Raw genomic sequence first — 16,473 nt, forward strand, 5'->3', positions numbered from 1 at the left:
GACAACCAGGGACCCACTCTGCAGCCATTCCGCCCCTCACATGCTGCTTCTTCAGTATGAGCAGGTGATGAGGAAGATAGCTAATGAAAATGAAAGATGGGGGTGTGGAGGGAGTGGGCACAGATGGGCAACGGTGAGCAAGTGGACGAGGAGATTTAAAGGAAGAGGAATGAAGGGTATTCGTGAAGGGAAGGCAGAAATGGGACTAGATGAAGGAGAAGAAATAATGGAAAAGAAAGAGGAGGAAGTCAGGGGCAGAGCCACGCTTTGTTTGCCAAGAAGGATGAAGGGGGCTGGAGTGTCTGTGCGGAGGACTTCCACACCTGATCTCGCTTAGCCTAGGTCAAGAGGGGGGACAGCGACACTGCAGGGAGGGGCGGGAGCAGATCCTCCTGAGGGTCAACTAAGGCACTGGAGACGGGGGACTAATCCCGAAAGATCTTCCTAAATTCTGGATACTTCTGCCAAACCAGGACATCATCAAAAGCAATGGAGAAAAGCTTCCAAGTGAACAGAAAAGGAGGCTAGGATGACAGGAGGCTGCAGAATCCGATTCCTGGAGCTCCAGCAGGGAGATGGGTGAGGAATGGGATTTTTAGCAGCACCCAACTGGCTCTTACAGGATCCATTTGAGGATCTGAGGGATGAGAGAGGGAAGGCTGGGTTTCAGAAAGCACCCTTTTGGTGGGAAGCATCTAGGAAGCTTTGGCACTTAAAGCCTTGGGAGGGAATAAAAGGGCAAGTGAAGTCTGCCGTCAGTGACAGATTACTTAAGGCTTGACTGAAAGAGACTGAGAAGGAGGGTGTGAAGCCAGACGAAGCTTCTCTGGTGTTAACTGCCATAGAACTGAATGCAATGCCAGACAAGGGTCACTGTAACTAAGAGACAGGGTTTTCCTGGCTAGGAATTCTGATTTGATCTCTTTACCACCTAGGGCTTCCTGCAAGAGCTAGCAGTGACTGAATCGAAATTGGGAGAGAAGAAGTAGACATTCAAGGGCTTTTTATTCTCCAGAGTTCAGCCGTGGGGCTAAACTCAAGGCTGGCAGATGAGACAAAGCCAGTTCTCAGAGTAAGCTGCTACAGGCTCAGTCCAAGTGGAAATATGTGAATGCTTTCTGAGCTTATTTTTTTAGCCTAGGCTTTCATTAACAACACAAACTGTAAGAACATGTAATAGAGGCAGCGGTGATGGCTTTACAGTAGAAAAATTCTTTAAGGTTGAAGATGATCAGCACTAGCAGGAGGAAGAGGGTGCGCCACAGAGCCTTTTATTTTATTGATACCAAACCCAAGAGTTAGTTGAAAAGGAGCAGGAAGGCGAAAACGGAGATGTCAGAGCTCCCGGGCCACCACCGTGTGCTATCCAGTCCTGAGATAATAAGGGGGAGAAGGCTTAGGGGAAGGAGTATATTAGCAGTAAAGTCGAATTAAAATCTGGAATGGGAAAGAGAAACCAGCAGTTTAGAAATTTTCTGCCTTTGGGAATGTCAAGGCCCCTCCAATAGGCTGCACTGTGCAATGCCTGAGGGAGTCCCAGCCCTTCCCAGGAGCCAGGCACCTGCTCTGCCCCACGCCACGCCTGCCCTCAGCAGTGGCCAAAACTGGCTTCACTACAAAACTTGTGTGGCTGGCTCCAAAGCGGTCAGTGAATTTGGGAATGAAATGGGAACACTGGTTTCTGTGAGGCAGTCAGCAAAAAGTCAGACCCAGATATCCAAAAGGATGTGGGTTCTAACACCAGCTCTGCTAATGACTTTACAGTTTTGGACAAACCACTTCTCCCTAAGTGAAAGAAAACAAAACTTTTAACCAACACAAATCTTAGCTGCAATAACCATAAGCACCTAGATAAGATATAGTTAAAAATTTATAACTCTTGGAGAAGGTACCAAAGCTGAAAAGTCCCTACCATTCAGGCAACAAATATTTACTGAGCCTTGCTTTTAAAAGAGGGACTTGGGAATTCCCTGGTGGTCCAGTCATTAGGACTCATCACTTTCACTTTTGGGGGGCCCAGGTTCAATTCCTCATTAGGGAACTAAGATTCCACAAGCTATGTAGCACAGACAGAAAAAAAAAAGAGAGAAAGACAGGGACCTTAACGGGTTTCATCTTTCATCGTCTAAGTTACATGAGTCCACAACCCTAACTAGAGTCCCTCAGACAGGGTGAAGGTCTCTGAAAAGGACAGCATGAAAATCAGCTGAGGAAACAAAGAGACCACTGGTCTATTTGCCTCGATCGACATACACACCTCAGGAAGGCGGGAGAGGCAGACAGAGGTTTCCATAGGTACCTCCAAATCTCAGGCAATAACGTGAAGGATGTGGAGTTTTGAATTGTGGCTCTTTCTAGGGCTCTACCTTGCAGGCAAACGCTGCCTGTCTCCACAGTCCAGGAGTCAGTCTTGACTCACACAAGCATGGGAAATAGAAACCAGTCATTCTGAGGGTGCCCATTTAAGCTAAGAAAGGTCTCTTCCCACCCGGGAATGAAGGAAAGAAGCCACACCATCCATCTTGTGGACAATTCCTAGGTCATACACAAGGCAAAGACTCAATACTATTTTTCCAGGGAGCTACCAGGATGCTTTTAATCCACCAAAATAACTCAGTAAGTGGAAAATGAGCCATCCTAGAAATTGGGTAACCCTCCAACCAACAACAGCACTGGCTAGCTGAGGGACTGTTTTGGTCACACACTGAATGAGTGGTCTCCAGATAAAGCTGAGGAGCAAGGTGGTGCAAGAGTGAGGGGACTGTCTGGTGACTCTGGATTCTATTCTGGAAAGGTTATGGCTGAGTGGGGCAACCCCATAAACTTGGCTGAGATAAAGGACAGACATGGAATGACAGGAGGAAGTAGTGGCAAGACAGAAAATGAGACCCTGCAGTCAGAATTGTGCTCGGTAGTGACCAGACAGCCAGGGTGCCCATCAAGTAGGCCCAACAGCTGCCCTGGTGAGGACAGGACTCAAAAGATCAAAAACAGGACATTTCCTAAGGACCACAGAACAGGTTTCAGGGTGTAGCCTTTCTCCAGATTCTATAAAATACAGGATAACAAACACACAGCTATCCTTAGTCATCTAAACCAAAAGTTTTTGGATGAAGCCCTCATAATTTGAATTTGTGTGACTCCCCATCTCCTTTTCCCAGCACGTGGAACCAAATTTTATAGATTCAGGTAACACAGTGTCCCTCGTCAGGTGAACTCTATTTAAAATCCAGGCACTGAACAGACCTGAACAGCACAGGGTATCCTTTTTTTTTTTTTTCCCCCACAGGGTATCTTTACTTTCCCTTTTCCATGCATTCTCCTGTCTCGGCCCTCTCCTGACCTCGCCCTCAACACTGACCCATGAGTTCCTTGATGCTGCCCTTTCCTAACCCAGCCTCACTATGGCCCCTTTTCATTAGGAGAGTCCTCTGAAAGATGCCCAGGGCAGAAGAGATAAAGAAAAATAAAGGGAGTAAGGAAGTGTGTGGTCTGAGATAGGGGAATGAGATGAAAATCCTGCAGACAGAGAAAGAGAGAGAAATAGAGACAGAGAAAGCAAGGGAGTTGGAGCAGGGGGGAGGGGAAGAAGATGGCACTGCGGAAAAAGAGCGCCACAAAATTAATTTGAGGAAGGGAACAGTAGAGGAGACGCTGGTGGAATAACAATCAGGCAGTAGAGGGCTGGGGGAAGGGGGAGGGCGCCGTGGGTGGGGAGGACCCTCCGTGCAGAGCTACAGCAGCACCACCTATGGGCATGGCGGAGGGTTACAGACAGCAACAAAAGAGGCCCCCGCCTGGACACGCAAGCCTGGGGTGCAGGTGGGGAGGGAGAAGTCACGGCTTCCGTCCTTCAAGCCTCTCAGTAACACAACACGCAGGCTACAAGAATACATTCTATGCGGTTCTGGGAAGACAGGGATTTAACAAGGCGGGGGCCGGGTGGGCGGTGGGCACAGACAGAGAAAACTCCTGGCTTTTTCCATTCCAAGGTTTCCCTCTCAGAACTCAAACAGCAGACAAGAGAAGGGTAAGGAAGAGGAGGAAAGCCAGGTACTGAAGGCAGCGTGAGCACCTGCTTCTCCCTTCATTAGCTGGAGAGAGGGTTTTCTCTTTATTTCCAAGTGATTTCCTTTCCCCACTAGAGGCTGGAGTGCAGCTCCCTCCCTGGGGCACTGGCCGCCCCTCACTCAGCTGCTTCCTCCCAGCACTGCCCTGAAACTCCCAACCGTCATTAGAAACCCCCAGGGAGCACTGAGCTCTGAGAAGGGAAGGGAAGGGTCCCCCTACCGAACAGGCCTGGGTGGGGTGGGGGACCGCGGAAGGGTGGAAGAGAATGAGAGAGAATGCAAAAGCTCTGCAGAGGGAGGGGAGAGAGAAAACGTGGTCTGTTGTGCTTTCAGGAAGAATCCTTCATATTTTTAATAATAATAAATACATGAAGACAGATTTGCCAGCATTGCTCTGGCTCCTCGGGAAGTGTGGGGGAGGGGAGCCAATGCAGCGGCAGCACCGACCAGTATCTCCCTGCCCCTCCCCCACTACATAGGCTCAGTATTGCAGCTCCCCCTCCCCCTCCAACCGCAGTCCTCCCATCAGAGCCCACCCTTTCTGTGGTCCCTACGCACAGCTCAGCCCCTCCCTCCTCCACCTCTCCCTACTCCCCTAGCCCTAGACTCAGTCCTTTCAGCACACGTCCTCATTGAACACGGTCTCACTCTAGCTCTGAGACGCCCTAGTACCCACCTCACACTCCCCTAATCTGAGGCCCCGCTCTTTCCTACTAGTGCCCTTCACAGCTGATACACAACACCCCACAGAAGTAAGCCAGTACATTTCAGCCTTTCCCAGATCCCACCAAAAGGGATTGCTTTTCTCCCCATTTTTATTTCAATGTGACCTCCTTTCTCACAACCTTAAATATAATGGCCATCAAATGTGCTCAGGGGGTGTCAGGGCCTCGGGACTAGGTAGACTACTGCCACCTATTGACCCAAATTTGTTCAAGATAGACCTTTAATACGCTTCTTACACAGTGGCACTCTGTTATTTCAAAAGCATCAATAGCTTAAACATGCAAAGGCATGGCTCTTGGGGCTTCTCTGAGACCCTCTGAACAATGAGATCAAAGAAATACAAAAGCGAGACTGGGTAGAGAGCCAGAGCAATGATGCCTTTCTCCATGCAGAGGCAGAAAAAGAGCCTGAACCCAAGGAATGAAAAGCAACTTCAAGTCTCCTCAAGGGTCTGGAAGCAAAGAAAAGTAGGGGTGAGGGTTTTTCTCAAGGGCTGTTAAAAAACCTCGTGCATCACAATATGAATTATGTTACCAATAGAGCAGAAGGCAGGATTTCACTCACATGCCACCATCAAGCTGGACAAATCCTTGGGTAAGTCTCAACATGAATCTGAGGTTTACACACCTAATAGATTGCAGGGAGTATGGGGACACTGAGGAATGCTGCTGCCTCTCACTGAATCCATACTAATCAGAACTGGAGATTGAGCAGATAAACTGGGCTATGCAAAAGGGCAGGTCTACACCAAGCAGCTCAGTGGATTGGTTCAGCTCTGTACCTTCCAACAACCCAAGGCAAGGAAAGGCTTGTGCTCTCCATGGTGCTGAAAAAGGATGTTATGGAGTCCTCATAAACATGTTCTCCTAATAAGTTAAGACTGCTGCATACTCCTGAAAGACATTTCCCAAGCCCTCATAAAATCATAAAAGCTTTAGAGGCAAGAAACAGGCCTTGATCAAACCCTCTTCCCTCCCCCTCAGATGACAATACTAAGGCAGAGATGCTAAAGTACTTATCAGTACTGGATAAGTAGTACTGATACAAGAGAGTAAGTACTCTATTGCTGGGGTACAGCTCCCTCCATGGGGCAATGAACTCACTCAGCTGTTTCCACCCAGCACTGCCTTGAAATTTCCAACCCCCAGGGGTCCCCCCACCAAAGAGCCCTGGAGGTCGGGTGGGAGATAGGGTAGAGAGAATGAGAAAGAATGCAAAAGGCATGCAGAAGGAGGGGAGAGAGATGTGATCAGTGGTATCTGCTGTGCTTCTGGGGAGGAAGGATCCTTCACATTTTTAACAGACACCACATGATAAAACTGAGCAAGTACTCGTGTGCACCAATGATATACCTTTTAGTGAATGTAGGAAGTGATGCATTCTTTGCACTCATGAGACCTGACATTCATGTGGTCTGACCAGAGAACTAAATCTGAATAGGAAGAAGCGAAAGAATAAAAGCGAATGACAGCCATAAAGAAACCCTGAAATCTTAATTCTTAGCTTCCTTGCCATACTACTGTGAAAGTGATTTTGAAACTACATGCTATGGAGTTCTAACATTTCCTAGGAGCTCCTCAGAAATCACAGGAGAAGTGGGCCATGAGAACACGAAGCTCTAGGACCCCTCAGTCCCACTTCAAAGGAACCTCACTTGTCTGTTTTACAGGGTGAAAATCCAAGCAAAATTTTGTCAACAATGTACTTTAAACATTATTTGATTACTCTGGTGAAAATATTCTCAGAAATTACTCACTTTTTGGTTGGAAACCTCTTTCAAATAGCACCTGTCATCTAGAAGGCCAGGGATAACAAGATTTCCTGAGATTAAAGACTGGATTGAATTCATATAAGATCCACAAAGGCAGGGCTTCTGTCTGTTCAGTTCACTCTTATAACACAAAGAGGCCAGAACAGTGTCTGGAACTTGTGATTTCTTTGAAGGCAAGGTCTTGAATAGAAATGGTATAGTAAGGAGGAGAGAGCTAGAGGTCATAAACTACCATCTTTTTTTTAAGGAAAAAAGAAGAAAAACAAAACCCTGAAGACGTTCATAAACCCAGGACACTTGGCCACCCTTCTCCTCTATTTACCAAAGCACTGGCTCATTAGCAACATAACCTTGGACAAATAACCCAGTGTCTCAGTTGTCTCATGATGACGACATGTTTTATAAGGATTAAGTATAAAGCACTTAGTTCAGTATATAACACAAAGTAAGACCTTAAAAACAAACAAAAAAAGAGCACCTCCTTTCCCTTGGTAGTTCCCACAATCCAAAAACCTTAACAAATTAGAAGCAAATGCCATAGCTAGTCCTAAAAAAGAATGTAGTGGTCCTAACCTCTTGTCTGGTTAGTTCAGCCGCAAAGGAAAAAGGCAGGCTCTGGGTACATCAGGCTTGCTCAGACCTGCCAGGGACTAAGTCAGAGACCCCAGCAGTAAGTGCATCTTGGTATTACCCATAAGAAACTCCTCTAGGCTCCTTGGTTTGCAGGAAATCTCAGATTCAGTCTAATACATTTATTTTTCAACTGAGAAAAACTAAAGGCCAGAGATGTCAAACATTTACAGAAGATCACAGAGTTAACAGAAGACAGTACTAGACTGTCTTTCTACCAAGCTATAGCTGACTGAAAGCAGACCCTGCCCCAGACCAGTGTAAGTCCAAATTCACAGGACTTAGAATCAAAAAGGTTTTAGTGACATAGTGATCCAAATTATATCCCTCTCCATGACACATCATTAATTCCAAGGAATTATTTCTACAGACTCAACTCCCTTCCTATTCCTCATTTTCTGTATTATCCAAGGCCAGAGGGATCTCTCACTAACAGAAGTCATTCTTTGAACCAAATATAAGATTGCAGACATGTAACTTCTACCAGTCTCCTGACTTGGGCTGATGACTGTGGGATTTTTATTCTTTGGTCTGTTGGAGTTTTCTGCCTGCCTGCTTGTTGGCATTATTTCACAAGGTCTTTGTAAAAGGACTGGCTTTTACTAACTGGTAACTGAAGCCTTTGTTGAAGGAGCGTCAGCAAGTCAGAAAACCATAAAACTAGCCTGATTCCTTACACTCCTCTTATTCACTCTATTTTCCCTAGATACACTCTCTCAATAACTGACCTAAAGACTGCCCTGTTTCCATGATGTTTTAAAGAAAAACATTCAGAGAAGTGGAAACAAGAGTAACTTGGTAATGAGGAAAGGTTCCATTGAATAGTATTTGATTCCAGTCAAAACCAAAGGTTTTCTGAACCACTAATGCCATCTGGTGGTCAAAAGATACATTGCCTGCGTGCACAGTCGTGACAGACTCGTTTCCACCCCATGGACTGTGGCCCTCCAAGCTTCTCTGTCCATCCGATTTCTCAGGCAAAGATACTGAAGTGGGTTGCCATTTCCTCCTCCAGGGGATCTTTCCTGATGCAGGGATTGAACCTACATGTCCTGCATTGGCAGGCGGGTTCTTACCACTGAGCCACCCGGGGATTCCCGTAAGATACATAGTAAATCCTAAAATGTCCATGTATTTCAGATTATCTGTATTATCATTACATAAACCACACAGGAACTTGGGGCAACATGGGGGTGAAAGAATGTTATTACACTACTCTAATCTCTCAATATTTTTTGACTAAATAGCCAATTTCTAGTTTCTGGGTAACATATTTATCAAAGAAAACCATATAAAGCCAAACTTTCTTATTCCCCCCAAGATCTCCTCTTTCCCTTTTCCATCACCCTGTCACCAAAAATACCCACACCCAGAGATTCCAGTCATATAGTACATGTGCAAAAGGGGCTTGAATTTGTTAAGTAAAATCAATTTTATTAATAAAGATCTTTCCACATGTCCAGAGTAAATGATTAATGAATTCCAAAGAAAAAACCTACATACAATGAAATTAGAAGTATCCCGGATGACAAAAATAAATTAAGTATGTACACCCATAATCACCGCCGCCTCCGAAAACCTGAAAGGAAGGGAAACCAAGAATGAGGCAAAGGACAGTTGGGAAAAACCGAAGAGACAGACAAAAAGACCATCTAGAGAAAAGGGCTCCTTAGGAGTGGGTCCCCTCGGCAGTACTCTGTATCCCCCCAGGATGAAAGACTAGAAGTAGGAAGGAAACTGACATTGGATCGCAGTTCCTTCAAGTGATGCTTTTATATTTACGTAAGCAAGCCTGCACAGGAGCTATGGGGACTTCAGAGACAGAATCCAGAAGTCTCTTTTGTGAATGACACTGATTTTCATCTTGGAAAAGAAAAAAAAATAAAGGCCCACATCTAAAGAGATTAATGCCCAGTATGGAAGAGATACTATAAAAGTTGGTAAGAACTAGAATGGCAAATCCAGAGCTGGTATCTCAATTTATAAAGCCCACGCTGCCCTTGATCACCCAGGTGTGAGCCATTCACTAACCTTTCTTCTTCCGACCTTTCTTAGGTATCTTCTTCCGCTTCTTAGCAGGATTTTGATCCTGGAGATGCACGGAGAAGGGAAGGAATGGCTGTGCGCTTTCAAGTGTCAGTGTCCCCTTCCAAGTTCCTCGTGGTAATAAGCCCACGTACACTTAGCTGAAAGCATGAAGGTCACCTCCCACCACTGGATCAGCACCTCACCTCGTCAAGATGAGGGGTTCCTCCTGTCAGAGCACTGATGTCACTGAAGTGCGTGAGGGAATGAAGCTGTGAGCTCATGACATTAGCTCGTTTTCGCCGTCCTTTCTCCCGCTTGCTGACACTTAAACGCACCATCATGCTCTCCTCATAGTTAATCCTGCAAGAGAAACACAGACACTGTCTCCAGCATGCTCAGTCCCCTGAGGCAGAAAGCTGCAGCCAAGAACCTGGCCCAGGTGTTTACTCAGCCATCATGCAGACAGTTCTCGAGAAATTCATAGCTAGCCACTATAGTATTTGCTGACGTGATACTATATGCTCAGTACTCAATGTTCAATGAAATGCTTTTGCTAAAACTTCCCTCCTCCCCACAAATGAACTCACAGCCCATCCACAGGAATATTTAAATTATTATATAAGAAAATTCTTTGCATTCCAGCTTCATAAACAGAATCCCCTACACAGACCCTCTCACTGTTATCTATCGACTGCAGAGATAGATACCTAGGCAAAGTTGACAAATCTGTGTTCAACAACTGCTTTTCTACTTTTCTTCCCTGAACTTATCTAAAAACCTGATTTTCTTGCTTTCTTCACAAAATAAAGAACAGGGATAGTGAAAGAGAACTTTAAAGCCTTAGTCTGTGGCAATGCATATTTTTTCCTCCATGGAGTGTTTGCTTAGCTTGAACAGCTTGGGTCGGGAGTGGGGGTGGGGGACAACATTTTCCCCCTAGTCCCCATTCTGTACTTCAAAACTCTAATTCTTAGACATCATTAACCCAAGTTTAGTACTCCATTTCCTACACAACATGGGTTCTCTTGGAATCAGATTAATCATATTCATTCAAAACAAAAGGACAAGTCCCTACAGCATAGTAACAACTTCTAACTGCACCTGTGTTGATCCTCCTGACTCTGGCGAGTAACATGAGGATGCCGAGCATCTCGGATTTCCTCTGGAGCATCCGAGTACTGCTCCTTTAGCTCACGAATGACAGAGCTGCTCAACGCCCGTCTCTTGGCTCGTTCTAGGCGCTTCTTCTCCCGCTCAGCTTCTGTTTCATCTATGTGATTAAAAATCAGCAAGGGTTATCCCAGAACAGAGAAGAGAAACACAATTCACACAGAGGAAGCAGCAGCCACAGTTCATACCATAATGCACTGGAACCAAGCGTGGTGGGACGTATTTCTTAGCTGTTCCTTTTCCAGATTTCTTCCCTGAAGCCCCAGACTGGCCTTCCTCTGCTTCATCTTCCTCCTCATCCTCAGAGCTCAACTATAAGAGGAATATAACATCCACAAACTTAGGAAGAGTTAGTCAAATAAGTGACAAGGAAATCGAAAGCTGAAGTAACTGGGAAAGTGGGAATACAAACCACAGGGAAAAAGGGGAATCTCACATTCAACACTCTTAGGCACAAGCTGGGAGTCAACAGTAGTAAGAGAAATCCCAGGAGATCCAGGAGCACAAGGCTCACCCACATTTAGATCCCCAGGAAAATCAGGGTACTGCAGCCTCTTACCTTGCTCATCATATTGCTAGGATGAGGCTTAAAACGGAGTGGGTCATTCTCACCTACAATAAAAGATGCAAGAGACTTTACAAGACTTGGAATTTTCTGAATGGTCCCCAGAAAACCTTACAGTTTCCCCTACTTACTGAGGCTGCCTGTCACTGCAGTCTTGACCAGTTTGTCAATCTGATACTTCAATTTTTGGTCCAAAGGACGAAGCTTTTCCAAAACCTAAAATGTGGTTAAATACCATTACATGTCCTTCCCCTAAATAAGCACACACCAAAAGTTCCTATTTTAAGCTGCCGGACAAAGCTCCTAAAATATGCAAAAAGTAGAGGAAATGAAAACAAAAATGCTTTTTCTCCATTTGGTTTCCTCATTAAACATGAGAAAAATGAAAAAAAAAGTGTTAGTTGCTCAGTCCTGTCCGACTCTTTGCAATCCCATGGACTGTAGCTCATCAGGTTACTCTGTCCATGGAATTCTCCAGGCAAGAATACTGGAGTGGGTTGCTATTCCCTTCTCCAGGGGATCTTCCTGACCCAGGGAACATGAGAACACCCACTTAAATGAGAGCGATCATGTCACAGTCCTGGAGTTCAGGATTTAGCAACTTAGAGCCCGTAAGATGCCAAATACTTTGTACCGTGCGAATCTCCACCAGTCTCAAAACTGCAGGATGTCCCTGAAGAGAACCTCCTGAGGCTTTGTCCAGGATGAGATGGCTCAAATCCATAAGGTACATGAGCAACAGCTGATCTTTTACTTCCAAAAGGCTGAGACCCTGCGTTGAATCATAAGAGAAGAATTCAGTTTTAACCAAAGAATGAGGAGAGAGCCTAGGGAAAACAGGATTTCTTTCCACATTCAAGTTTTTTCCAAGCAGTTCATGTAAAGTATCTAGAGTAGTCTCAAGAAGTGACTATACCTAAAACGGCCACAGAGGAAATTATGCTAATATGACAGAAACAAAGCTCACAGAATTATGGAAGACAGAAGAGCAGGAAAATCAATAAAGTACCCCCAAAATCTCTATAGCAAGGTTTCTCGAACTCAAGGGCTACTGCTATTTGGGGACAGATAATTCTTTGCTGTGGAGTACTGTTCAATCTACAGTGAACAGAGGAGGACTAGAGGGCACTCCACAGCAGCCCTGACCTCCACCCCCGAGCCCACCCCTCAAGTTGTGACTATCAAAAGTATCTCCACACAGTGCTGAATCTTAAATTAATTTAACCAAAAGAGTCATCATGATTTTATAGTGATTGCTGAGTCACTATAGTGAATATATATCACATACAGTGAATATATGATTTTATCCCCATATGATGAAATTATACATTACAGGTAAAAACAAGGATCTATACACAGTGACATGGACTTAATTCTATGTCAACACACTTTCTACCTACGTAGAAAGAGTGAATAATGTGGTTCAAATTGAGGAGGCGAGAAGTATGATACACATATTTTACATGTATAGAAAAATGAAGATAATACAATTAGCAAGCGCTACCCCTGGGAACTGCGATGAGGAAAAGGAAGAAATAGAGTGTACTATAAAAGTGATTTTCCATCAAGCACATATTACTTTTACAACAAACAAAATTTGTAAATGTACCCCAGTGGTTATCTCAGAATGGTGATTACACTGATTTTTTAAATTTTCTTCTTTGTGATTTCATGTATCTTTTCAACTTTCTAAAAATTAAAATGTATTACAGGGACTTCCCTGGTGGTCCGTTGATTAAGACTCTGCGTTTCCACTGCAGGGGGCACGGGTTCAGTCCCTGGTCAGGGAACTAAGATTCCACATGCTGCACAGGTAGTCCACCACCAAAGAAGTGTATTACATTACAGTGTATTATGACTTGCTGCTGCTGCTGCTAAGTCACTTCAGTCGTGTCCGACTCTGTGCGACCCCAGAGACGGAAGCCCACCAAGCCCCCTCGTCCCTGGGATAATCCAGGCAGGAACACTGGAGTGGGTTGCCATTTCCTTCTCCAATGCATCAAAGTGAAAAGTGAAAGTGAAGTGCAACTCCATGGACTGCAGCCTACCAGGCTCCTCCGCCCATGGGATTTTCCAGGCAAGAGTACCAGAGTGGGGTGCCATTGCCTTCTCCGATATGATTTGCTAATCATAAATTATAAGTGCATTCTTTTAAATAAAAAAGGTAACTTGTGTAAGCAGACTTAGGGTATAGTTAGAGTCTCATATGAGACTCAAATAAAATGGGAAAGTACTTTATAGCCTATCAAACACCTGATAAAGGTCTTTGATTCTCAAAGTTACTAAATATCTGTTCAATGAATAAATATATAGTGATCTAAGATACATGTGAGCAGCAGGCATTAAAATGCATAAAGCATCATACCCAGAATAAAGACAGCCAAGAATGTGAGAAACAGGATCTTCTGACATGCTTGGGCATTGTCAAGCTTATGACTTACAAGAGTATGGGTTACAAGCATATAAGACAAAAACAAAAACAAAACGAGAAGCGAAGATTAAAAATGAGAAGAGAACAAAAATGAATGAAGAGAAAGAAATGGCAAAAAGATACTTTAAAAATTCATTTCGCTATCTTCCTAAAGCACAAGTCTGCTGTAAATCTTGTGTTTTAAAAACCTTCAATGACTTTTATTAACCTACTATAATGATTTCCATACTTCTGCTGACCTATGGAATGTCATGCTTAAATAGTATCTTAGAACAAAAGTTCAATCCATAAAACAGGCAACACAGTTCAAGCAGGTATGAGGAATCCAGAGATGCCTCATTCCTTCTATACTGACCTACACCCAATAATTCCTTGGAAACTTCAAGACCTTAATTTGAAAATCACTGTATTTAAGATACACATCATTTTCATAGTCAGAATACATCTTTAAATCAACAGTATCTTAGTATGTCACAGATTAATAAGCAGCACTTTTTCTTAGTACATAAAATAAGCAATATGCCCCCAATTCGCAAAATTTTGGATTAAATGAATACAGTAGTAACTCCTTATTTGGCCTACAAGGCTCTTCATAGAGTGACTACTTTTCCAGTCATATTTTCTAGCCCTGCCCCCAAAACACACACAAAATGTACAAAAAAGCATACTACATGACATACCTCCTTTCCAGAATATCATCACGTGTTAGGTCTTCGTGTTTCCGCACATGCTATTTCTTTCCATCCCTCTGACCCTTGTTTATTCCTCACAATCCTGCCACCTCCTCTAAGACGCCTAACTCCCTTTGCTCCCTGCTGATCATTTAATCTCACTCCTCAGTTTTCACAGCCGCTCACCATGACCGCTACTGTTTATACCTACTGCTTTCAGCTGCCTTCTCTACTAGACTTCAGCACAGAAACTGGATCTTATTCATCTTCAGAGCTCCAGCACTGAGGATGCACAACACACTCAATAAGTCTACAATGGATGGAACGGTTGAGAATATTAAGTCAGGAGATGCTTACTCTTCAATACGTCTTACCTTCTCTGTAGGATAAGCTTTAGCCTGAACTTTTTTGGTCAGAGTTTGCACTTGTGCTGTGACAGCCATCACCTGAAATTAATCCAAATAAAACCCCTGGTCAGAATACAATCAAGTCATCTCTGTGAGCTGTGAAGGACAAAACCTAAACAAGCCACCTAAAAAATACTGATATCTGAGACACTGCGTAAAGTACACCATCATCTTCTTTTCAGTTCCGGGAAAGCACAGGAGAGGCTGCTTCCGATACTTCTTCAAAAAGAAGAAACAACTTTCAACCTCTTCTTAAAGTTAAAGAGACTGACTTACCAAACTAGAGGTAGGGGATGGGAACTGGGACAGTGGTCCTGAGTGCACTGCAGCCTTGTGCAGTTGAACTTGCAATGTGAGATCTATTAGTATATAACCGTATATCAGCTAGGCACCCAAAGGGCAAGTCACCTTTCTCATCATTGGTTTTCTTATCTATAGGAATAAAGGAAATTGATTCAGATGCTTTTTTTTTCTGAAGTTTCCTATATTCCTTTGGATGCAGAAACCAATTACTCTGAATTGTTGCCTGAAAAGGTTTTCATTAGATCATCCTGCTTTTAAGGTATCTGGTCATTCAAATGCGTACTCAGTCACTATGTGGTATCCAATTATTTTCGACCCCATGGACTGTAGCCTACCAGGCTCCTCTGTCCATGGAATTTCCCAGACAAGAATACAGGAGTGGGTTGCCACTTCCTTCTCCAGGGGCTCTTCCTTACACGGGGATCCAACCTGAGTCTCCTGCATTGGCCAGGCGGGTTCTTTACCGCTGAGCCTCCAGAAAAACCACATGCCCCCAAATCACCAAACTTCAGAGGTAAGGCAAACAAAGTCAGAGCAGATTTGCAACTAATCTATTCCAAAAGAGGTGGGATTACTCACCTGCTCCTGGAGGTTTTTCAAAAGTGCCACAGCATTTGGTAGGTCTGACTCCAACACCTCCTATGGAAGGGAGAGTAAAGAAAAGTCATTTCTTTCCTCAGGATCATATGATGGAAGGAGTGGGGTGGAAAAGTCCCCTCTTTCCTTCAAACAGCCCAGACTTCCTGCCTTCCCCACTCCGATGCCCATGCAGCCTCCCCTCACGGCCGGCCAGCCTTTTCACGTTATTGGAAAGGAGTCCCAGTCCCGTCTCCTTACTACGGTTGTGGCTGGGAGGACGCCTCGGTAGAACTATTTTTATCACCATCCTTCCCCCGCGCCAATAATTTGCCTCGGAGGAGAAAGGAAACGTCCACAATATCAAGCCAAGCAAACATACGAAACTCACCGGAGCCGCCATCTTCACAAAGCCTGCCCCTTCCGGAACTGTACTTCCTGAGAGCGGACGTTGTCATGATAGACTTGAGAGGTCACCGCCGCTTGCAAATCTAAACCAATACGAAGAGAGGCTCTCTCATTTCCGCTTCCGAACAGGATGTACGGGAGGAGGGGCCGGATCCAGCCAATGGAATAGAAGAACCGGCTAAACTCGTCAGACTTAGGAGGAGCTTTACCAATATAAATATGCTCTTGGATAGAGCCATATGATTAGTAGATTCAGTAGAATGGGTGGAGTTAAGCCAGTAAAAACTCGGCAATTGGTTGATTGACACTTTTAAAGGCCCAATGGGAAAAAGGAGTTAACTGAGCGAACAGAGAGCGTATTGGCTCTTGGATGCCGCAGTACCCGGAGTCTCTTTCAAGACACTTCCCTTGCGTTGCCTGAGCCTGCCGCTAGGTGACGGGCCTCAGCTTATCTCTGAGAAGGTGGCCACGTTATGGAGTGGCCATTCCAGGCTGGTGTTCCAACGCAGGCCGTGCTAGATTCTTCATAGACCCTCAAGGCGTTTGTGTGATCTTGGAGAAGTCATTTGATCTCTGAGCTCTTTTCATCTATAAATAAGAGAGTTGGGCCAGAGAAGCCCAGAGCCAGAATTTAGGCACAGAAGATAAGCACATTCACCTGCATGGTGACCACCTGAGGGCAACGCGTAAAGACCCCCTCAGCTGCCTCCTTCTACC

The 16,473-nt window shown here is 44.7% G+C and overlaps 1 protein-coding gene across 1 annotated transcript; it reads right to left on the reverse strand.

Moving 5' to 3' along the window:
* Window positions 1-8,605: 8,605 nt before the first annotated feature.
* NGDN (neuroguidin) lies at window positions 8,606-15,876 on the reverse strand. The gene is made up of 11 exons (XM_027553266.1): window positions 15,740-15,876; window positions 15,352-15,411; window positions 14,437-14,508; window positions 11,595-11,732; window positions 11,092-11,176; window positions 10,955-11,007; window positions 10,584-10,707; window positions 10,327-10,495; window positions 9,429-9,585; window positions 9,229-9,286; window positions 8,606-8,776 (listed from the first exon to the last, which is right to left on the reverse strand). The coding sequence occupies exons 1-11, from the start codon at window positions 15,749-15,751 to the stop codon at window positions 8,757-8,759; spliced, it is 948 nt and encodes a 315-aa protein (XP_027409067.1). The 5' UTR covers window positions 15,752-15,876; the 3' UTR covers window positions 8,606-8,756.
* Between the last annotated feature and the right edge of the window lie 597 nt (window positions 15,877-16,473).

This window comes from Bos indicus x Bos taurus, chromosome 10, assembly GCF_003369695.1.
Source record: "Bos indicus x Bos taurus breed Angus x Brahman F1 hybrid chromosome 10, Bos_hybrid_MaternalHap_v2.0, whole genome shotgun sequence".
Lineage (NCBI taxonomy): Eukaryota > Metazoa > Chordata > Mammalia > Artiodactyla > Bovidae > Bos > Bos indicus x Bos taurus.

Bases quoted from the DNA above. Each gene is read 5' to 3' on its own strand.
- NGDN (XM_027553266.1), bottom strand. The intron at 11,177-11,594 runs GTACAAAGTATT...ACCACATTTTAG, and splicing joins GACTGGTGGAGATTCGCACG to GTTTTGGAAAAGCTTCGTCC. The intron at 10,496-10,583 runs GTATGAACTGTG...TTAATCACATAG, and splicing joins CTTGGTTCCAGTGCATTATG to ATGAAACAGAAGCTGAGCGG.